A 24,091-nucleotide genomic window follows, 5' to 3' on the forward strand; every position below is an offset into this window, starting at 1 on the left:
CTGTGATTATTTCCAAATGCAACTTTTCTAACTAACATGGAAGTATTTTACACCACCAGTACAGTAATTCTGCAACTTCCTGCTCTTTAGCTGACAGCATTATGTATTACCTTCAGTTCTACTTAAAATGTCTCCAGTGCTATTTACAGCACCTGTATTCTACTAAGAAGATTCCCAAAGTCCTCTTGATTGAGATTTTCTTAAAGGCTGCAGCACATCTACCCTCTCTCTCACACAGCATCCATCCACTTTCCTCAATTGCCATGGACTAGACTCAACTAGAATAGGGGAAGAGGCCTACAGTGATCATTTGGTCCCACTGCCTGACCAATTCAGGGCTGACTAAAAGCTAAAGCATGTTGTTAAGGGCATTGTCAAAATGCCTCTGAAACACTGGCAGGCACCTCTCTAGGAAGCCAGTTCCAGTGTTTGACCCTCCCTCTTGGTAAAGAAATTCTCCCTAGTCTAAAGCTCCCACAGTGCAGCTTTGAAGCATTCCCATGCTTCCACTTCTTAGGTACTAGGGGGAAGACGACAGCACCTCCCTCTCCACTTAGTGATTAGTGATGAGTGATGAGTGATTAGTGATCAGTTCCACTGTACATTTGGATGGTAGCATTTTAAAAAGGCCCCAGATCAGAGGTTTTAGCTTGCACACAAATACAGGCAAATGACTCAGTGAACTAGTAAGCAAATGAAATGTATAAACTACATGTGCTAAACCTGGCTGTTCTGACAACTCCTGAAATTAATCTCCACCACATACATGTTAATTCCTATAAAGTATATTGGATATGAAGTTGTAAGTCTGCAATGTGGTCTAGAAACAGAAATAGAATAGCTTTCTCCAGAAAAGTAAAAGTCACTGTAGGCCATTTAATATATCACTAAACCTTACAGTGATTAAATAAATAAGCAGAAACATAATTTATACACATTACCAGAAACAAATAGCAACAAGAATCTCATTCCTGATCTGTTTCAACTATAGCTAATAACAAGGGCTGTAAAGATCTTGTATTAGATCAGGCTTGGAGAAGAATGGCTGGAAAGCTGCCTGGCAGAAAAGGACCTTGGTGTATTGACTGACAGTCAGCTGAATATGAGCCAGCAATGTGCCCAGGAAGGCCAATGACATTCTGGCTTGTGTCAGAAATTGTGTGACCAACAGGACCAGGGAAGTGATCCTGCCCCTGTACTTGGCAGTGGTGTGGCCCCAGCTCAAGTACTGTGTTCAGTTTTGGGCACCTCAGTACAAAGAGGACATTGAGGTGTTGGAGCAAGCCCAAAGAAGGGCAACAAAGCTCGTGAAGGGTTTGGAAAACATCCCTCATGAGGAGGGACTGAGGGTGTTGGGGCTGTATAGTCCAGGGAAACAGAGGCTGAGGGGAGACCTCATCACTCTTTACAAATACCTGAAATGGGGGTGTAGTAGAGTGGGATTGGTTACTTCTCAGTGGTGACACATGATAGGACAAGGGGAAATGGCTTCAAGTTGTGTCAGGGTCTATTTAGGTTGGATATCAGGAGAAACTTATTTACAGAAAGGGTTGTAGCTGGTTGAGTCTCCATCCCTGAATGTGTTTAAAAATAATCTGGATGTGGTGTTTGGGGACGTGGTTTAGTGGTGGGTCATCAGGAGTAGGGTAACAGGGTTAGGATGAGGTTGGACTTGATGATCTTGAAAGTCTTTTCCAGCCTGAGTGATTCTGTGATTCCACTCTATGATTATCTCAATCTTGTCAGAACTCATATATCACAAGCAAAAGAAAAGGCCCAAATGGCTGTTTTCAGAGAGCAGTGCTATTTTAAACATAGAGATAAGATAAAAACTGATGGTTCTTCACAGGGCTGGCAACTTAAAAATTCATTTACCACAAAATCTTCTCTCTGTGATAAAGTACAATTTTTTATATATTATTTTATATATTTTTATATATTACTATCTATATGTCACAGTGTACAACAAGGTGTAAATCAGAGATAGAGACTTCATAGAATAATAGAACTGTAGAATGGTTTGGGTTGGAAGGCATCTTAAAGATCAACTAGTTCCAAACCCCCTGAATGGGCAGGGACACCTTCCACTAGAAAAGGTTGTTCAAAGCCCCACACAACATGGCCTTGAACACTTCCAAGTTATAAGGAGTCCACAGCTTCCCTGGGCAACATTATGACAGTGTCTCATGATGCTCACAGGGAAGAATTTCTTCCTAATGTCTCACCTAAATCTTCCCTCTTCCAGTTTGAAACTATTCCCCCTCATCCTATCACTCCATGCCCTTGTAAAGAGTCCCTCCCCACCGCTCCTCTGGGCCCACTTCAGGGACTGGAAGGCCACTGTAGCCTCCTCTTCTCCCTGTAGCCTTCTCTTCTCCAGGCTGGACAACCCCAACTCTCTCCCTGTCTTCCTAGGAGAGGTGCTCCTGACCTCTGATCATCTTCATGGCTCTCCTGCTTCTGTAGAAGTCATTTATTTACAAGAAGCCAAGTGAACTGGGCTAAGTTCCTGTAGATGCTATGGATAAAGAAGAGATATAAAACTCTACCAAGTATCAAAAATAACTCTGTTTTCAATAAATATTACTCAAAAAAGTGTGCTGTACACAGCTCCTTCTGTGTTCCTTCAAAGAATATACATAGTGTACAGATCTTTTATAGAGGCATCTAAGTATAACTTTTCAAAGTACACTCTTAAGTAATTAATGCTCCAACATTAATTCCAGTCATCATAAAAAAAAACTAATATTACCTGGCACTGGTTTTGGTACATTTTTAGATCCTCCCGGAGTTTCAGATTTTCCTCTTCCAGTTTATTTTTGTTTATTGCTATTTCATTCACAGTTGTCTTTAGCTTTTCAATAATGAATTCATTTTCATTTTCAGGCTGGCCAGAGGTAATAACTTTCTCTTGGTTTTCTTTCTTGTTGTTGATTTGGACTTGATAATTCTGGGCCTGTTTCTACAAAACAAGAAAATCTTTTGAATTAACTTCATTTTTATATGAACTTCATAATATAACTTCTGTAACTTTTTATATGAACTTCGTAATTATATGGAAGTTGTTAGGACCAAAACATTACTACTAAAATCATATACCTGTTTCCATTTTCATCAGTATTTGCTTAGAAAAGATGGCACAGTCAGAAGAGTTTGAATTACGTCTCTAAATGATACTTTGTTTTTTTTAGTCTCAAGTTCTTTGCCTCAGTAAGAAAAAGTTTCAGAAACTTTCAAGGGCACAGAATTTTCTCAAGGATTTTTTTTTCTCTAGTGCTTCTTTAGCACTTAATGCTAATTAACCCCAAATGTGAAGAAGGTGATAATGATGACCTACTCAAGGCAGTTATCTATAAACATAATTTGAGAGAAATGTTCTTCTTTGATTCACTGAACTCAGTAGGAGTTGTGTGTGTGTGCCTCAGGATAGATATTAACCTTTGACTGGAGGGCTAGCATTACATAGTTCATGTATAAACAGATCAGTTACTGCAGCACCAGTACTTCTTTGGTACCATTATCTTTAAGCCTGGAGAAGAATCATTTACATGTTCTGCAGAGTCTCACACTTGGTCATTTTCTTGTACTAATTAAAACCTTAGAACCAAAACTTCATAAAATTGTTATTGCCTGTATTTGTGAATTCACAGGCATCATGAATAAGCATAATTACTATAGTAACTGAGTTTGCTCTTTAACTATATCCACATGGATGCCTCTTCTGGGAGAGTAACAAGCAGCAGTAATCTTTCAGAAGACTGAGAATCAGCTGAAAAATGACAACAGAATGTAACCTGGAAACCATATATCATGTACAGATGTCAAGTTGAGTATGAATATGTATATTAAAATAAATAGGTTTCCAAATACCATATTTCATTGATAATGACTGCAAAAATGTATGCTTTAAACAGCTTTCTGATGTCATTGACTAAGTTCTCATAATGTGTGTTGGCTGAACACCTAAGTAGAACTGACCACTGGCTTCATATCAAAATGAAAAGGCAAAGAAATTTGCAGGTGAATTTAATTTCTAGGCCCCCATGACATTTGTTAGGGACTCTGACCCACAAAAATGTCAAAGCATTCTGCGAAAAATACAGTGCAAGACTCCATCTCCAGATAGAGGAGGAATTTGAGACAAGACACAGGACCAGTAAATGCTTTTGAAACTGCTAAGGGATGACAGTACATCAGATTTCTGTTTAATAAATAAGTTTGTGCTACATTACAGTTGTGAAGAACATTGTCTTCAAAGAAAGCTCACTGGTAGCACCAATGTAGCCCTCAAGAGAAAAATATGGATAATCACTCTGGCTGCTCTACTTTAACTTCACCAGACATCACCCAGTAGCTTTGTCTGGTCAAAGCCTTGGTTTTTAAAGACATTTGTACAGAAGTTCAAGAGTTGCAATATAATACTTTGCCTGAAACAAAAGTGTCACCACTGGAAATACTGGGTATGGGAAAGGAGTCTCACCAGAACTGTTAAGAAAGTGTTTCACTAGATTACAACCCAATACTTTTAGTAACAGCAAAAGAGTGGATTATCAGTCAGCAAACTAACTGGCTTTCCCTTCATTTTTGAGCTGTCTTGTGACCCAGTTAAATATTTATTAGAGTATTTATTAAAGACATCACTGAATCAATTTTTGTTCTGGATTGGAAAGAATTAAAAAAAATAAAAATATGCTAGATCTATATGCCATATACAAAAGAGTAATACGAAAATTGTCACAAAAAAAGAATCACAAAGTCAACCAAGACTGACTGAATGGTAACTTAAAAGCTGAAACATATGATAAAAAAAGAATAAGTGATCCAACAAACACCTCCAAGTGTGGTTCTGGAGTAGCATATAGAAATTAATTTTTCTGCATAGATAATACAAATGTTTATTTATGATCTTAAAAAAAATGAGGGCTATCTTAGATTTGAGGGAACTTTATATTTGGCAGCATTACCACATAGTAATGGCATGTGCTGCTTACTTGGTAAGATGATTACTTGGTAATCCTCACAGTTAATTGCATGTTAGTAAATAGCACACGAGGTAAAAGTATCTCCACAGAATACTAAAAAAAAGAAAAAGGAAGATGCACTGCTTTTTGCAGTTTCTTTTTAAAATCAGAAATACTGTAACTTTCATCATGATACTTGTTCAATTTCTCATTTTCAAGAGAAAAACTAATTAGAATAAGTCTATGTATTAATAGATCTTTCAGTATGGGTCTTCCTTGCGTAAGCAATGTATTCCCTACCAATATATCCATGTACTGTCAGATTCACTATAAGCTTAGTGGTGTTCAGATTTTCTACATTTAGTTAAAACAACTCTAATTGAGCTAACAGCTCATTTAATTCTCATTTTTTCCCATAAGCAGGAATTTACCTGAAATAAATTACAGTTCTCAGACAATAATTTTTGTTGAGCATCTAAATAAATGAGATAATTTTGGCAGATTGTCCTCTTCTTATCCCACTCTCCTGATTTTGTGTTAAATTCCTGAAAGACAGCAAAAGAAGGTTAGTAAATATAGGGAAAATATTTTTAATTTAATATAAGTAATTTCATAATTTGCATAGTAAAAAACTTTTTTAAAATTAATAAATTTAAATTTTAAACTTTAAAAAAATTAATATATAATTTTCCCATAATTTTAGAAAGAAGAAAGAACAGTGATATAAAGCAGCCACCCAGCCATCTCCATAAAAAAAAAAAAGCCATAAAAACTCCACTATAAAAGGCTACTAATCTCAAAAAAAAGGGTGATAAACACAATAATTGAATAAAAATGACAAAATATTTAAAATCCATTCCACTGCTTTAGATCTTAGAGTTATCATTATATCCACCCATTTTATTGGAGGGCATTTCCTGTGACTTTAAAGCTGTATCAATGTCAAGTAGAGTGACCATCAGAAAATGAAGCCATTAATACTGAGACAAATATTTTAAGAGATGAGTGATTGCTTTTTTCTTTTTCTATTTTTTCTTTTACTGTGAATAAATTTGACTTCTTGCACTCTTCACAACTGCTGCTTCTGGTTCTGAGTTCACCTAATTTAAACAAAAACTTATTTATCAAATACTATTATGTCAGATTAATTGAATATTGGTTTTGTGTTTGCACTTACATTCCTATTTTCAGTGTATTTGAATTTGCTCTTAAATTACACCACTTCTACATGTTCACAGCTAAAGGCAGCATTCTACAAGCTAAGCAGGAAAACTCCAGTTACTAGAGCTGTTGCTCCTTTAGTTGGAAGAAAGAGCAAAGTAACAGCATACTGTTTTATACAGTGAAAAATTTATAAGCTGTTATAATAACTTCCTTTCCCATGATGGAAATGTTGGTAGCAAAAATATAGTTGATATTTTATAATTATCCTAACATGGTGTATTACCCAAAGCCAAAAAAATTGGATTTTACGTGCTATTGAAACAAAATCAAGTGTTTCCCAGCACAGATTAATACAAATCTTCTCTTATAGCTTTCCTAATATCTGCTTTGGCATTTTAAACCAATAAACATCTTCCCATTCTACAAAATGTGATACAAATGGAATTTCAGGCTACTTAATGAGGACTGCAGGATCAAGGCTTTACTACAGCACTGCTGAGCTTAGTAGATTTTCAACACACTAATTATTTCCTGAATACTAGAAGTTGCTGAATCAATTCCAAGCACTCATTTTTCATACTGCATAATTAATCAAATTATAGCATTGTGTTACATTATTTTCACATTTTAATCTTGAATAAGGTCATTCTCAAATTAGCTGGATCAGACAGTTTCACAGTAGTGATATATTTAGACAATGATAGATGTCTAACCCATTTATTATTCCTGTAGTAGCAGATGTCAGCAGCTAAGCTGGAGCCCAAAGCATAGTAGCTTTTCTGATGGTAAGGACTCCTCCATGTAGAAAAGATGCAACATTATGTAGAGTTAAGATCTGTCTAGGACATGTCCTGTTACGTAGGAACAGTCACATAAAAGTCACAGAACTTAGTCCTATATCTTACAGAATAACATAGGAGATAGGGAAATCAAAATAAAAATCCTAAAGCCCTTCTTAATTGCAGCTTAAGCATGAAAGTACTTAAAATGTCTTAGAGCTTAAGCTTTTGACTGTAAAATTCTCAAAGTGTCTAAATAGTCCATATCATAAATCTACAGCATAAGCCCATAACTCTTCACAATGCTTTGCAACTAGGAAACTAGCTCACACTTTCAGCTGGCATTCCTCTGCTTACTTTCCCTACAGGATCCAGTTTAAAACACACACTACTTTATTCTGCATTTTACAAAGAATGGCCAAAGCAAATGCAACATTTTTGGTGATAATAATTTGGTGGTCCACATCAGACTAAGTGGTGAGACTCTTCTCCCCATGAAAGAAAGAGTCAGTTTAATGAACTTCTCTCCAGACAGAATCAGAATCTTTCCATGATTTTTCTACGTATCAAATAAACGTTAATTTTCAGTAGACTGGAATTCTTTCTTTTGAAGTTGTTTCACTTTGCACAGGATAGCAGCAAATTTACCAGATACATAAAAACAGAGAGCAAAAAGTGGTACAGCTAGAAATTATATTGTTCATTTATAAGAAATTAAACTGGGTATCTGTAGCAAGACGAAGCTCTCTTAGGGAAAGGCACTTCAAAGTCCAACCAGGTGTTTGAGCAGAGACTCACGAGCAACGCTCTAAGCCTACGGCTCTCAGAATTGACTAGCCCAGATCAGTGCTGCTACTCCAAGAGCAACTGGCCTCTCTGCTGGCTAGCCCAGGACTGAGCTGAGCTTGTGTCTCAGGCCTCACCTTTTATTGGCCCCCTGGTCCTGCTCATGTGCAGTGGGGGCCCACCCTAATTGGGCACAGGTGGGCTTGACACAAGCTCATGCTCACTCCCTGGCAATTAGTGGCACCTGGTTGCCTCATTTCACTACAGGTATCAGTTTCTCCACCAGTGAATGTAGACAGAGGAGTATTTTGGGAGAAGCCACCCCTTGGATGCACACACTCCATATGCCAGTTTGCTGTGCTGTCCAACTCTCCTCTTGGCCCAATAAATGTTTGACTGTCCCACAGATCACAAGGTAACTTCCAAATCTGAGAAGTCAAGACTGGGAATTATGATCAGAAATCAGTATCATCCTGTATCCAAGAATAAATTATCCAAAATCTATTCCATGTCCAGAAAGGTAGTGAAAATTACTGAATCCTATCCTCAGCATCACGTGGTATCTAATCCCCACTCAGTATGCTGGATTTTGAGGAAAGTATTTTTAACTGCCTAATCCTTCCTCGTGTGTTATCCAAAGAAACTAAGTACTGAGCTCAAGGTTGTGGATTGCCGCAGGTACATGGTGCTGACAAGATGTGTATAGCAAAGTTTTCCAATAGGCCTGTAGAATCAAAATTGTCTATAAAACTTGAATCAATGGTGGGTACTATGTGACAGTTTCTTCCATATGTAAAATGTTGTATGCCTCAACAGATTATGTTATCCAGCACATATGCATTTATCAGGGAAAAAGTGAATTTATTTATAGTTATAGTTATGGAGAAAATTGTCTATATTAATTCATAAAACTACTAAAAGCACTAATAAAACTTGGAGAGAAGAATATTAAACTATGCACCTTTTCTTGCCAGAGCAAGAAAATGATATTTTTTTGGTACAATTATAAGGAATTTATTGTTTACAACTGTAAACCATAAATTAGCTCTAGAAGCATTAAAATTAGAATATAATAACCAAAGTATTCTTACCTCCAGTTGCCTGTATAAACTGCTCAATGTAGAAGGTGTCTCTAGGCTTTCCTCACATTTTTCTCTGGTTTCAACCTTTTGTTGTTTTAACTGATGTGACTTTAGCTTTTGATAACTATTTGTCAAATCTGAAAACTAAAAATGAAAGCAGAGTTGAACATGCAGAATCAAACAAAGATGGCCTAAGTTTTCTTTAAGCTGGAATAGCCAACTGCAGCTTCAGCATTCTAAATCTTTAACCAACGTAACAAAGAATCAGTTAATAAGGTTAATTTCCTAGAGAAGAAGTGGTCTATGCTGTCATATATGTGTTAACTAACTGTGGAAATCTGTTAATTTGACAGCTACTTAATTCTGCTGAAGTTCTTTATGGGGGATTACCCATTGTGTAGTTTCTTCAACAATGTTTATATCAACTGTTCTCTACTTGTTTACTGCCATCTTGTGTTGACATTTTAAAAAGGGTTCTTCATAACCATAACGAAGGTTTATTATTTTATTATTATTATTTATAATTATTATTATTTTAAAGTTGCATGTTTCTTTTTTATCATGAACATTGTTTCAATATTATGTGATGGTTGCATTCTTCTGGAGCCATTTTAGAATAACAGAATCATAGAATTTTCAGGTTGGAAGGGACCTTTAAGATCATCTCATTCCATGGGCAGGAACACCTCCCACCAGACCAGGTTGCTCAAAGCCCCATCCAGCCTGGCCTGGAACACTTCCAGGGAGTGTGCACTCACAGCTTCTCTGGGCAATCTGTACCAGAGTCTCATCATCCTCCCAGTGAAGAATTTCTTCCTAATATCCAACCTAAATCTACCATCTCCCAGTTTAAACCCTTCCTCTCTTGTCCTATCACTGCATGCCCATGTAAACACTCCCTCTCCAGTTTTCCTGTAGGTCCCCTTCAGGGACTGGAAAGCTGCTCTGAGGTCTCCCTGGAGCCATCTCATTTCCAAGCTGAGCAACCCTAACTCTCTTAACAGGAGAAGTGCTCCAGCCCTCTGAGCATCCCCAGGGCCTTCCTCTGGACTTGCTCCAACAGCTCCATGTACTTTTGTTGCAGCAGATCACAACACAGTACTCCAGGTCAATGTCTATTGATGTTACTATGCAAATGTGGCTTAGGAGTTAGAGAGTCCAAGGCAGAGAAGAGAAGATACCAGTAAAGTACCAGCCCGTTCAGAAAGTACCAGTCCATTCAGAAGAATGGGCAGTTTGATCAACAGCTACCTATACTACATGAGCAAAGGGGCCAGTGGCTTTTAACAGGTTTGATAAGGCAAAATGGCACTGTTTATTAGAGATACGTACATCTGGTTTTGGGAAAAAAAAAAAAAAAAAAAAAAAAGGAAAGCTAAGGATGTTAACAAAGGAAACCCTAAAATAATGGTCTTGAGGGGTAAGAAGAGTGGAAGAACTTTGCAAAGAATGCTGACTAAAAAGGAAGTTTCCAACTGTGAATGCTGATCATGCTTCATGTTTTTATTCCTTTAAGTTCAGGGATATAGGATGGTTTATATTCTCTGTAATAATTATGGCTTTACCTACAAAATTCTGGCTCTAGCATAAAGTTCCTTGCTTAACCAAAGCCCATAAAATCTCATATTTTTGCTAACTGCTCAAGTGAACTTCTGAGTAAGTAACTGGAAATGGAATGGAATGGAATCCTACTGCACTTATCTGGAATGAGCAACTGAGTTTTTGTAGATAATAAAGTTGACCAAAAAAAGTCCAGGAAAAATACAGAACAAAAACTGGAGTTAAAAAAATTAATCTGGAAGCTTCCTAGAGACATTTGAGATGATATTGGGAACTCATAACATGGAACAGCAAAAAGAAATTAAAAGATGACCAAAAGACAGATTGTGCTAGACTAAAAAGCTTCGTGAAATGGGGAGGTCCAGAGAGAGATTTGACCACATTGGAATTTCTGGATAGAAGTCCTGTTACATAGACTTGCAGCAGTGAGATATCACCTTCAAAATGAAATTATAAGTCTTGCAGAAAAGCTGCCTATATTAGAAATTGACCTTGCCAGAGTACACGGTACAGTACAATATAATGGGTCAGATTATCTGGGCTCAAACAACATGGAATTCGTTATCTTTGGAAGAAAAATAAACACAGGATTTTTGCTCTGCAACATATTACAACACAGCCTGCCTGGGAGGAGCAAAGGCAGATGAAGACAGGTATTGGACTGCTCATGATAGAAAGGCAAGGAAATACAGGATTCAACACTTCAGCAAATTAGTTTAAAAAGGGACAGAATAGTCAAAAGGTGAAACTTGATTTTAAATATTAGATTTATTTCATGAAAGCAGGACATGTCAGGTGGATTATAGTCTGGATTGTAACATGGCCAGAAACTAGAATAAAAGCCAAGAATCTTTCCATTTAATGCTAGATATTTGCTGTAAAAATAAGATCCAAGTTGTTATATTTGCATGCTATACAAAAAAGAAAAAAGAGTTCTGATGTAGGATTCCTCTAAATTTAGATTTCTGAAAGTTAGATACCCAGGCCTGAGCTATTCTGCATTAGAAAAAGAGTTTCCTCCAAATGCTCAGTCATTTCAACTATCCTACATTCTTAACATACAATGACATGACTGTATTCTAGAGATACCCATTTCCCTTCAGTGATTCTGAAGGGAGCCTGAGGTAGCTCAGATGTAGCCATCCAGCTTTTAAAAGTCCACGTGAGGCAACTGGTTACTAAAGAGCTTAAAGGAAGAACGGATTCTTGATCTTTAGGCAAGAGTTTTCTGTCATTTTCAAAAGTAGAATGACTAAATATACATATATATAAATAGAAAAATATATAATAAATAATATATATATTTATATCTTTTATATATATATGTAAAAAAATATATAAAAATATATAAAAATATACCTTCAGTATATGATGAACCTCTCTAGTTCTTGCTATTTAATTATGAAAAAATTATGTACATTTGAATGTGTGCAGCAGTGTGGCCTAGGTGGCTCACCTTACATATCAGGAATTCTTTCCCTAAAGCAACAGCAAACCAGGTTTTACTGCATTTGACAGAAACACAATGAATTCAATAGGAATTTTGCTCATTAAACAGCTACTTTTATCAATAGCAAGAGTAAAAGCACCTAGGATCAAGAAGCAGTGCATCAGAGAGAAATTTGTTCTTGAGAGATAAGAATTCTTAAACCTAGAAAAACTGATCCTTTCTATTCCTCCCAAGATTGAGAAGGAACAAAAATGGTGAAAGATTTTAAGAATCCTTCTGCAGAAAAAGAATTACTGCTCTGTATTTTAGATACAAGTTTATGCTGATGAAAACCAGGAACATTACATTCATTCTATTGTAGATACTGCAGCACTGTAATTTCAGAAAGAAACTTAAAAAAGTGAATAGAGTGATGGGGCTACTGTCTAGCACAGGTGCTTGGAAATGTTCTGACAGGCAAACTTATAACTTAGCTCCTCCTAACTTAGGAACTTAACAGTGTCCTTCTTCAGTCGGTGTGTACTGGGTGGATCTTTTATGAAGAAATATGGTTTAGAGAAGTGGGAGGGATCAGAATCAGAAAATAAAATGCAGAGTCAGTGCTGGAAAATTTGGTAAAATAAATAGATGAGTAAGAGAGAATGAAACATTTGGAGGCATAGATTGAGAGAGTGATGTATACTCTAAAGAGCTAAAAATCAGCATTTCTTGGATAAAGATAAAAGAAGAAGCATTCAGGAAAGGCAAAGAAAGGTTAGGTGGGGTCTGCATGGTAACTAAAAAGGAGACATCTGATGGACCGCAACCCTCATTCCACATCCCTCTGTGCTGCTCAGAGGGAAGAGGTAGAACAAATAGGAAACTTAAGGCTGGGAAGAAAGGAGGGGTAAGAGGAAGGTATTTTAAGATTCAGTTCTATTTATCATTACCCTACTCTGATTTGATTGGCAATGAATTAATTTTCCCGATTAATTGTCTGTGGTAGCTGGTGAATGGTGTCTCCCTGTCCTTCCCTCGACCCATGAGACTTTCATTTTCACTCCACTGCCATCCTGAGGAGGAGAGTGGTAGAGCACCACACCTTGGAAAAAACTTGTAGGGTAATTAAAAGCTTCAAAATCAAAAACATTTGTAAAATGACCAAAATTTCAGTTTCAGAAAGTTCAATTTCAATAATGTTCTTTGAAACATGTAGCTTAAGACCAGTCAGTTTTAGTATGTGATAAAAATAACTGAGAAGTGAAAAATATCACAGGAAACATGGAAAAGTATGAGAAAAGAGAGATGTGAGATATTTTGGGGGATATTTATTTAGGTGGTAAGTGTTAGCATCTCTAAATGAAAATAAGGATACCAAATTTATGCAAGATGATTTTGCAATGTGTGATGACTGGAAATTTTTAATTACTTCCAAGGAAGTAATTGGAAATGAAATAGAAAATTACATATCTGGTAGGAGAAGCTAGTAAGGAAACTGTAGAATAGCAGAAAAACCAATCTAGACTTGTGCATGTTAACTTGTTGAGATGCCAGAGACAGTATAGAGTGAAGTTTGCTAAGAACTGAGCTTCATTATGAAGTGGAAAATAATGAAGAAACAAAAATACAGGCACAGAACAAACACAGCCAAATAAAACCATAGAATGCTTTAGGTTGGAAGAAACCTTTAAAGACCATGTTGTTCCAGCCCTACTGCCATGGGCAGACACCTTCCCTAGACCAGGTTGCTCAAAGTCCCAGCCAACCTGGACTTGAACACTTAGAAGGATCTACATTTAAAATCTTAATCTGCTCTCATTTACTTTAACATCATTGCCCCTTTCTCTGTCACTATAGGCCCTAGTAAAAAGTCTCTCTTCATCTTTCTTGTAAATCTCCTTTAAATATTGAAAGGCTGCTAATAAGATCTCCCTGACGCCTTCTCCAGGCTGAACAAGAACAAGCCCAACTCTCCCAGCCTGTCTACAGATGGTTCCATCCCTCTGATCATTTTTGTGACCCTTCTTTGGACTTGCTCCAACAGGTTCCTGTCTTTCTTGTACTGGGGTGCCCAGAGATGGATGCAGTACTTCAGGTAGGGCCTCATGAGAATGTACTAGAGAGGGAGAATCACCTGCCTGAACCTGCTGGCCATCTTTCTTTTTATGCAGCCTAGGGTATGATTTGATTTCTGGGCTGCTAACACACACTGAAATAAATAAAGCCAAGACACATCTGCAGTGTCAATAATCCAGGTTACTTTAGTTTTGATTCTATGTTCTGTCATGGAAAGCTATCAGACCACTTCAATGATTTCTGTAAACCCAGCAGACTGAAACCAGAAAACAATATAGCAAAGACAGGACAAGAACAGATTCAGTCTTAAAATTAATACTGTGCATCAGAGCCTTATTAACACGCATCTAATTATCTATTTTCTTCATTGACCAAGGTTTTAGGTTATTAGTCCAAAGCCAGACAGAACATCTGTCTTTGTAACAGATGTCACAGTCACATCAAAATCCACCCAAAGGGTTGGGAAATGTCAGTACAGAAATTATAAAGGAGCCTGGCTGTAAGCTGTAGTTATCATTTGTGTGACACAATCCATCTTTCCCAAATCCATGAGGCTACATCTATAGCATTAAGCATGTATAAGTTCTTTATACTGCAATCATGAACCAACGAAATGTGCATTTTTCTTACTTGAGATTTCAGTGCTTGAAGCTGAGTTTCATAATTCTGAGCCATTTCATATTTACTTTTTTGTAAGTCTTCCAGTTTCTGTCGAAGCATTCCTACCTAGAATTAGAACAAGCATTCAAATTTACCTTTTCTGAAGTGTTTCAAAAGGTGTCATTTGTGGAATAGTAATTTGGAAGTTTGAAAGAAGACTGTTGCTTAAAAGATAGATATTAAAAATATATATTCATTCAGAAGCTTAATAATAAGACTGGGTACCACAAACCCAGACTGTATCAACATCAAGACAAGAATTTTATGGTTATCTTATGATTTAATGATAATATGGTATGACTGTGTCATGAAAGACCATTTAATGAAAGCATTTCTGACCCACAAATATGCATGAACTGCTGTGCCCCACTGTGAAAATTTTGGTGGAATGGCTTATATAATAATTTAAATTACTTTCAGCTACTTATGTAGAATTATTGGGAGATACTGCAGACTCATTTCAGCTCCCTAATACAGTGCCATTTGAGATATCTTGAATTATGTGAGTTCCACAAGGATCTTAGAATTCTGGCAAAGAGCATACATGACACCTATGTTTTTCTGGAGGGCCAGCTGGAAGCAAGGTGGAATATGATAAAATATTTCAGATAATATCTCTCTACAGGCAAATAAATGGAGGCTTTAAAGACTGGCTAGCTGAATTATTCTCTTGGCTTCTGTAACTGCAAGGACTAAGGCCAAATCCATAACTGGTCATTAGGAAGAGTTATTTAATTTTCTAAACTCCCAATGGCAGTTTACACACCTAGCTCAGACAAGGATGCCCATGTGTAAATTCCTAACTTCAGATGCCTGGAACTAGAACAGAAAGCTGTGCAGGAAATCTGCAGGATTTACTGAGGCTTCTGAATGAATATTCAGCACATGAAACAGTGAACAGGTAAGCCAGGGTTTTCATTTTGATAAGCAAATCTAAGTGGTAATATAATTTAGATCTTTACTATTAATAATAAAATAATGATACAAAGACAGTATATCACATAAAATGATAAAAATCAGGTATAAACAGGAATTACAACGACGTAATTTTGTGAAACTTTCTGAATATTTCCATTTAAAATTTCTGATGAAATCGTTGTCATTTAGAAAAAGCCATGAAATTATCTTTTTTTACAGCTAAGAGGAGAACATTTAATTTAGACTTCAGGGAAATAGAAGAAATGTGACACTTTCTTTCACTGACATTTTTACAATCACTTTTCAGAACAGAAGCACACTTTGAAACAAAACACAATGGATAATTAGTGACCTTTAAGGGGTGTTTGGTATTTTTACATGACAGAACAAAATGGTCTCCTCATAGAGCATTTAAAGCATACTATTAGGTAACTCCCTGAATAAATACTTTCTTTACAGAATGTGACATTCTCAAATACCTCTTGACCTTTTTGATCCAGTTTGCTTTGGGCACTTGCTAATTCTTTATGCTGGATATCCATCTTTGCTTCTAAAGCTTTCATCTTCCTTTCCCATTCTACTTTCTTGCTGTTTACCATGATGTCAATTTGATGCACTAACTCCTGAAGTTCAGTTTCATGTGGTGAAGCTCTAATAATGAAAAAAAAGACATTAATTTTTAAAATAAAGAATAAGGGAGAAAACAAGTTTTTATTTATATTGCTGAGTTTTTAATTTATTTCTGGTGGAAATAGCCACTTTTCAACAGTAGAAAGAAACAGGAAGTTAATGATATATTCAAATGTAGGTGGAATCTCACTTCACTTATCTTAAGTTTGCCTGAACTAAAAATCAGAGTATTCAGCATATTCTGGACTTTTTGCCCAGCTTAAATGATGTTTGATGTGCTCCTGTTCTTTCAAGGACAAACTATCAAACGAGCAGAAGTTAAAAGTATCCAAGCCCAAACATCAATGGAAAAAAATAGGAGAAGATGAATATTGAGTTGCTTATGGGCATGGGACTTCTCACTATGGGTACATAATGATGGAAGCAGGTTTGTTGGAGGAAGTCAGTAAATAGCTGGCCTGAAAGCAAGCCACAATTCTTCATTGCCAGGTCAACTTTTACTCTCTGCTTTCCCATTCTCATTGCAAAAAAAAAAAAAAAAAAAAAAAAAAAAGGACTTAATTAACAAGGCAACTTCTATAATAGTGAGATTTTAGTCTACTAGGAAACACAGAAGTGAGTGCATTTTCTAAAAGAACTTGTCTTTGGGGGACCATGTGCTGGATTTTATAGGCTTTTGTACAATATCAGCAACATAAGCATCAGATTTTTTCTCAGATTTCTGAGATTAAATTTGGAATACATCCCTTACACTGTGACTTCACTGTCAGCAAAAGACAACATTGCACACTGTTGGTTTAGGAATATGATGTGTCCTAAGTAACAAATAATGATGTGTGGTTAATATATAGTATTTTAGAAGGGTAATAAGGAACTAAAAGCAGTCAAAGTTGCCCTCTTAGTTGCCCTCATATAAAATCCCTTACATAGGAGCTGTATTTAAAAAAAATTAAACTTTGTTTGGACAGAGTCAACCTGTGTTCACCTTTGCTGGTGAACAATATTCCCTCAGGTGTCTACAAAGTATCTGAATTTTAATATGAAGATCTCTTTATTACATATGCATTCCAACTCTGCATTTGAATATAAGAAAAAAATTAAAATAAAAATTGAAATTAAATATATTATAGAAATTTTAGCTGTGGATACTTATTATGCAAGGAATTCCATAATTTTTTCTACATTCTAAAATTTTCTATTTGTAGAAATTACTATTTCCCATCAAAATAATGGAGTCTTTCTGGTGTATGTAAGATGTTTTTTTCTTGAAGTGCTTTGGAGAGTTTGTTGCCCAGTTAACCTTGAGTGTTTTATGAATTGATGGCTCCTCTTAATCTGTAAGCTTACGGTTGGCATTGCAGTTTTGCAGTGATTTATTTAAGACAGAAACTTTCTAGAACTCATGCATCTTTTCAACTTTCAGTGAAACAATCCAGATAGAAAAAAAAATTATATCATAAATAAAATTGTTTATTGGAATGTTCCTGAATATTTTATTTTCCTGACTTATTGCCTCTTATCCACTCAACCTAGAACTCTAGGGTCTGGGAAAAGCATAAAGGAGACAACGTACACTCCAGACTAATTCCTCCACAAAAAATAGAGGGGAATATATTGTCATTTGTAAATCTTTAAAGACTTCAATTTGATCTCAGTTTATTTAAAATGAGATACAAGAGCAGAATTAGACACTTTTTATGGTAAAAGCCTTTACAAGACTTACCACTGCAATGTTTAATTCATGTTGTTTATTGAAATAATGTTATTTTTATCAATTTAATTTTAAAAAATACTACAAATTTCAAGCATGTTTTGTCTGTCCATAGCTCATAAAATATTGGAATATATATTTTTATCTGTGGGGCATCTAAAGGGGCATGTGTCTCACTGGAATGAAGGACAATCCTTCACTGACTGCTCTTAGGCACCAGAATGTGTTGAATTTAAAATGTGTGAAGAGTAGCATCTCTTCCATTTCACTTTCTGTAATCATGTAGTTTTCACACTATTTTTCAATGGCATCTATTATCTGTATATCATGTTTGCATACGAGTTAACTGTTGATAAACTTCTTTACTTCATTTTTAGTGCCTTATAATCCTTAATAAGTTTGCAGTCCTTCTAATACCTCTGTGGCATGATAGTTTGTTAGAATCAGCATAGCTGTTTCCTGAAATTAAGCATGGCTGTTATTTTATGAAATAACTGCCACAGAGACACAGTGTCACACAGTGACAACAGATAGAGCAGCTCCCGATCAATGTAGCAGTAGCCTACACAAGGTAAGCAGTGTGCCTGTAAGCACTCCATCCTCAGCAATACTGGAGAAGATTTCAATACCCAAAGTTAGCACACAATGACAGCACAGAATGCCATTTTGTGTCACAAATATGGCAATCTGGCACATGTTCTGGGGGGACATCGTAACCAAGAACATGCCAAGCAATTAGAAACTCTACTTTTTCACCTGGTGTGAATATTAGCATGAAAATGCTTCCTTTCTTTTCTGGAAGTCTTTCACATCCCAGCTGTCCATCCAGCTCTCTAAATGTCTGCCCTCCCACTGCCCATGAAATATACATGAAATATAACATGAAGTTACCTGGCTGCAGACTATGCTCTGGGTCAAGTCCTGGTCCCACACACTGCCTTTCCTAACCTGCATGCTCAACTTCTGACTGCAATCCACTGAAAAGAATTCCTTAACATGAGTATGTGCTTATTTGAGATATTTTTTTGGTGATTAAGTGGTGCATATGTCTTCTGATAATTACAGGAAACAAGTAAATCTGTTAGATTCACTGTATCATAATTAAAACACAATAATTTTTTTAAAAATTAAAATTATTTGAAACATTTTTATTTCAATGAATCCTTGAACTTTTAACATTATCAGTATTGTTTGGAAAGGCTTTTAAAATACGCTCATAAGTCTTAATGCCTTTTTAATGTTAAAACTGCTAGCGATGTTATCTTAAAATTTAATATGAGTCACAGAATGATGATAACTGATGTGCAAGCAAGTAGCACACTGTGACGTACATACCACTAAACAAAAATCCCCCCTCTCTAAGTTCCTGGAACCCATCTCAGAATAGCATCAAAGATGCAGCAAATTTGACTCCCTCTGTGTGGAATATAAAATGCAATTTTAAAAACAAAACATGAAGTGGTACTGCTGAACAACAACCTTTCCTGTGATACTGCTGTAAGGACACAGGCCCTTCCAGCCTCATGTATCATCAGGAGGCAACACTTCGGTGAATGTTTTGCCTCCACCAGCAATGACTCAGATAACCAATTTCAGCCTTCAGAAACAGGTACTTTCTTTACTGTGTGTCACATGCATCATCTAAATGTTATTATGGAAGAGCAAATGCAACCTCTAGCCTGGATCATCAGGTTATTTTTTCGGATCCACCACAGTTATCTTTCTCTCAAGTTTAATCTATTATTTTTGGATCAGCCTCCACAAGGCAAGTCCTGCAGAATTTGCTATTAAAATTTCTCTCAAAAGTTCTTGCATGTTTCTTGAACCCAGAACCACCAACGCATACAGGGGAGATGCTGAAGGAAACAACCCTTCTGTTTTGTGCAGCTCTAGGCACAAGTACAGGCTGAGAGGAGAATGATAGAGAGCAGCCCTGAGGAAAGGACTTGTGGGTGGTAGTGGATGAGAAGCTCAACATGAGCCACTAGTGTGTGCTCACAGCCCAGAAGACCAACAGGATCCTGGGCTGCATCAGAAGCAGTATGGCCAGCAGGGTAAGGGAGGTGATTCTGCCCCTATGCTCTGCTGTGGTGACACCACACCTGGAATACTGAGTACACCTTTGGAGCTCCCAGCACAGGAAACATATTGACCTGTTGGAAAGGGTCTATGGAAGGGCCACAAAGATGATCAGAGGGCTGGAGCACCTCTGCTATGAAGACAGGCTGAGAGAGTTGGGGCTATTGAGCCTGGGGAAGAGAGGGCTCCAGGGAGACCTTATAGTGGCCTTCCAGTACATGAAGGGGCTACAGGAAAACTGGAGTGGGGTTTTCACCAGAGAGGGTAGTGACAAGACAAGGGGTAGTGGTTTTAAACTGGAAGAGAGTACATTTAGGTTAGATATTAGGAAAAAATTCTACACTATGAGGGCAGTAAGATAGTGGGGTGGATTGCCTAGGGAGGTTGTGGCTGCCCTCTCCCTGGGAGTGCTCACGCCAGGTTGGATGGGGCTTTGTGCAACCTGATCTAGTGGGAGGTGTCCCAGCTGTGGGAGGGGGGTTGGATCTTGATCTTTAAGGTGCCTTTCCATCCCAAACTATTCTAAGATTCTATGAACATGAAACAGCCTCTCAGTCTATCTTCAACCTTTTCTGTCTGCTTCCTTACCTAGATCCAGTGGGTACACCTGCAGCTGAAAAAGGGAAGCTGTATCTGAGGCTGTAGATTGCTGTTGCTGTTTTACTGCCAGCACTGCTCTGCATCATGGCTGTAGCATTGCAAAAAATTCTGTATAAAGATGTATTTGGCAGTTTTACCCACCTACTAGCATAAAGCTACTACTACCTACCGTAACTATTATTTTAGTCCTTTCAATGATTTTAAAACAGTGTTAATTATCCCCTTTGTATTATGGCCATCATGTCATATCACAATGAGAATTTACTTGATGTGGCCTGCAGGAAATCCTGGTAAAATTTGTTTAATATGCCGTCACATAAACAACACACAAAGAAGATTTTCCATAAAATGAAGTATGGGGTTTTAAACCCATATGTATTAGGAGTTCCTGCTTTGCTGAATGCATACATCAAATGGATTCTTCATCCATGGATGTTATGACTTGTACATAAACAAGTGGCAGCTATTTTTTGTTGTTGTTGCACTTACTGTGAAATAGCTCAAAACACTCATAGCTATTTAATTTTTAAGACTATGTAGGCAAAGCTCCTCGTCTTCATTTATTCTATTCCCATGTTAGTGAAAATAGAGATTATTGATACTTTGCTGTCATTCATAGCTAATTAACTTTATGCTCCCAAATTTAGACCAAACAAAATCCAGGTCATAAGCTCTGCCATCTGCAGGCCCATCCCATATCACAAATGATTGTTTTGCTAGTTAGACTTTTCTAGCTCTATTTACCTGTCTTTTGCTTTGGAGTTCTGCACAGATCTGTATTTTTCTGATTGTTTAATAGACATAGAAAGAATTATTGTGCATACATCTTAGAGGAAGGTTGTAATACAGAAACTTCATGCCTTTTTCCCTTATCAACCGTATTTGCTGACAAAAAGGAAAGTCTGTAAAACCACCTTTATACAAACACAAGAAAAACCTATGCAGAATGATGTTAACAAAGATTTCCATCTTACACAGTACATTCATTAATTTTTGATGCTAAACCCATCTTCTAGAGCCAATGAGAATTCCTTTTCTCTTCTTAAATCTCTATTTAAAAATAGGATAGATATAAACCAGTTGTGATACAATAGTCCATTAGAATCTTCCATCCCAAATTTCCATTATATCAACTATAATAATTTACTACCTAATTTATGCCACACAGAATCATAACCACATGTGGATGGATTATTTGTAATTTATGAGTTCTTACAGCTGGGATGTAATTCCCATTACTTCCACCACCATTATTCAGCCATTTTACCAGATTCCACAGCTACCTTTATCATCTCTGGATTACTGTCAGCGGACACTGAATGACAGTGACAAATGATTGTTGGCTATCATTGGATGTGTATTCTAAGCTTCTATTCCAAATTCTTTGCATAATTAATGGCAATAAATACCTACCTAGAATACATGGGTTATGGTAGGACAAATCACTCTTTAGGTTTATCCACAATGGCCTGAAATTTCACATACATCAACTGTAACAAAAGCCAGACAGGACCTGAGCCCTTGAGATAGGCTTCTGATTTGTTAAAATTGTATCCAAAAACTAGCAACATTTTGGTTTTTTTTTAAATTCAAGTTTTATATTACCATATTTACCAATAATATCCTAAACAAAACCAATGCTTCTCAAAGCCACAAAAAAGGGTGATGCTGTTCATAATAATATATCATGTCCTGTCATGACATGTCATATCATATGACAATATACAATATAACAGAATAGAATAGAGTAGAATATTTCGACTGCAGCATTTTTTTTCTATCATATCTATCAAAATAGCATGTATTATTCTTTAATACAACAGAGCACACTTTCAAATCATAGTAAAACTTTCTTGGGCCAGCATGAGGTGTGATGCATGTTTCCATTATTTTAAGCAATACTTTTACTCTTAATAGATATCATATTACCTTGGACTGCTTCTTAGTAATAATGTTAGAAGAAATTAGAATCATAGAATCATAGAATCGGCTGGGTTGGAAGGGACCTCAGAGATCATCAAGTCCAACCCTTGAACCACTAGTGCTGCAGTTACCAGACCATAGCACTGAGTGCCACCTCCAGTCTCTTTTTAAATATCTCCAAGGATGGAGAATCCACTACTTCCCCGGGCAGCCCATTCCAATGCCTGATCACCCTCTCGGTAAAGAAATTCTTTCTAATGTCCAACCTAAATGTCCATTGTTCTACATGAGAAATAAGTCATAAGTTTATTTTTAAATTATGATAAATGTTCTATTTAGTTCACTCTGTGGGGAAGTACTTTTTTTATTGCTGTGTTCCTTGAGCAGGCTGGATGAGATGAGATCCAACATCAAATCTCACTCACCTTTACACTTCACATTTCAGTTCTGTGCTCTACTAATATTTTTTTCGACTATCACTAAAGGAATATAACTTGGATTACGTCAGGAAAAGATGACTGTGTTGTGATGAAAAGTGCACTTAATATTTGGGAAGAATAATTGTAGTTATAACCTGTACAAAGTAAGACTAGGGCTTAAGAAATTAATAGCCTTGGTTTTAAGATTTCTGAATGTTTTAAGTACTGTGATACGTAAGTTTATACTGATGTAGCCTACAACCTCAAATATTTTTTTAAAAACAGTTTAAATAACATTTCTTACCATGTTAACAAAACTCCACATAGTTTTCATTTTTCTCCCTTTTGTTCAGGTGTGAATTTTTAAAAAATGTAACTAATAGGAACAGTCAACAGATTATCAGCTGGAGCAGTTAGATGTGTTCCTTTACCAGTAACCCTTCAGTGCACAGAGAGAGCAGAAGGAAAAATTGAGAATCACATTTAGTTCTAACACAGTTAATGTTTTGTTTTTCACATTTAAAAAAAATCCACATAATCCAGTTCCATTATACATTCAACCCCCAGACAATGTCTCTACTTACTTAGTGACAACTTGTTCCTGAAACACTTCCAAATCCTGATCCATGCTACCTTTTTGACCTGTTGAAACAATAAAAATTAAGTAATTCAGATTCTTAAATGTGTGCATTTCTGTAGCCAGTTACTGCACACTGGGTAGTTTTATGCCTTTGGTTTCTGTAATTCTCCCATCACAAGCAAGAGGGGAAGAACACAGCTCTAATGGGCAAGATGAGTACTTCTGGAATAATCTCAGCAGCTCTTGCCTGGGTGTAGCAACAAGATTACCCTGAGAATAGAACCGGTTTTCCATGAGGGAACTTGTTTTGGACACATTATGTCAATAATTTGCCAAGACACTTTAAAACACATAAGCCTTAATTTGTCATAGATACATGGCTGTACTCAGCAACCATTTCTCCTACCTTCACACACACACATTAACCTATACCCCGGCTGTAATTGTTCTCAAACACAATTTTGGACTCCCATTGACTGTTCACTCCCTTCTTTAGCAGATCCAGCACTGAGACACAGAGCCCTCCAGTACCTTGGCAGAAAGATCAGAACCAGGCAGCTGCCAGGGTCAGCTGTCACAAGGAGGACACAAGAAGGTGAGACAAGCCTGGCTGTGTGCAAGAACAGCAACCAACCCCAGAACAGGTGACAGGGTGGCACGAAACAGCCCCACTTCCTCGTGGGGTTGAGCAGTGGGGCTCTCAAGGACACGGGTACCAATGCTTATGGATGTGC

The 24,091-nt window shown here is 36.8% G+C and overlaps 1 protein-coding gene across 1 annotated transcript in view; it reads right to left on the reverse strand.

Annotated features, from left to right (window-relative positions):
- Positions 1 to 23,405, reverse strand: part of DEUP1 (deuterosome assembly protein 1) — a 45,156-nt gene extending 21,751 nt beyond the window's left edge. Inside the window, exons 1-6 of the mRNA XM_030465418.1 lie at positions 23,362 to 23,405; positions 15,895 to 16,066; positions 14,468 to 14,563; positions 8,782 to 8,916; positions 5,393 to 5,506; positions 2,753 to 2,962 (exon numbers count right to left, since the gene is read on the reverse strand). Coding sequence (XP_030321278.1) covers positions 2,753 to 2,962; positions 5,393 to 5,506; positions 8,782 to 8,916; positions 14,468 to 14,563; positions 15,895 to 16,066; positions 23,362 to 23,405 — 771 coding nt within the window. The remainder of the gene's footprint in view (positions 1 to 2,752; positions 2,963 to 5,392; positions 5,507 to 8,781; positions 8,917 to 14,467; positions 14,564 to 15,894; positions 16,067 to 23,361) is intronic.
- Positions 23,406 to 24,091: the final 686 nt, after the last annotated feature.

Source organism: Calypte anna, chromosome 1 (assembly GCF_003957555.1).
Source record: "Calypte anna isolate BGI_N300 chromosome 1, bCalAnn1_v1.p, whole genome shotgun sequence".
Lineage (NCBI taxonomy): Eukaryota > Metazoa > Chordata > Aves > Apodiformes > Trochilidae > Calypte > Calypte anna.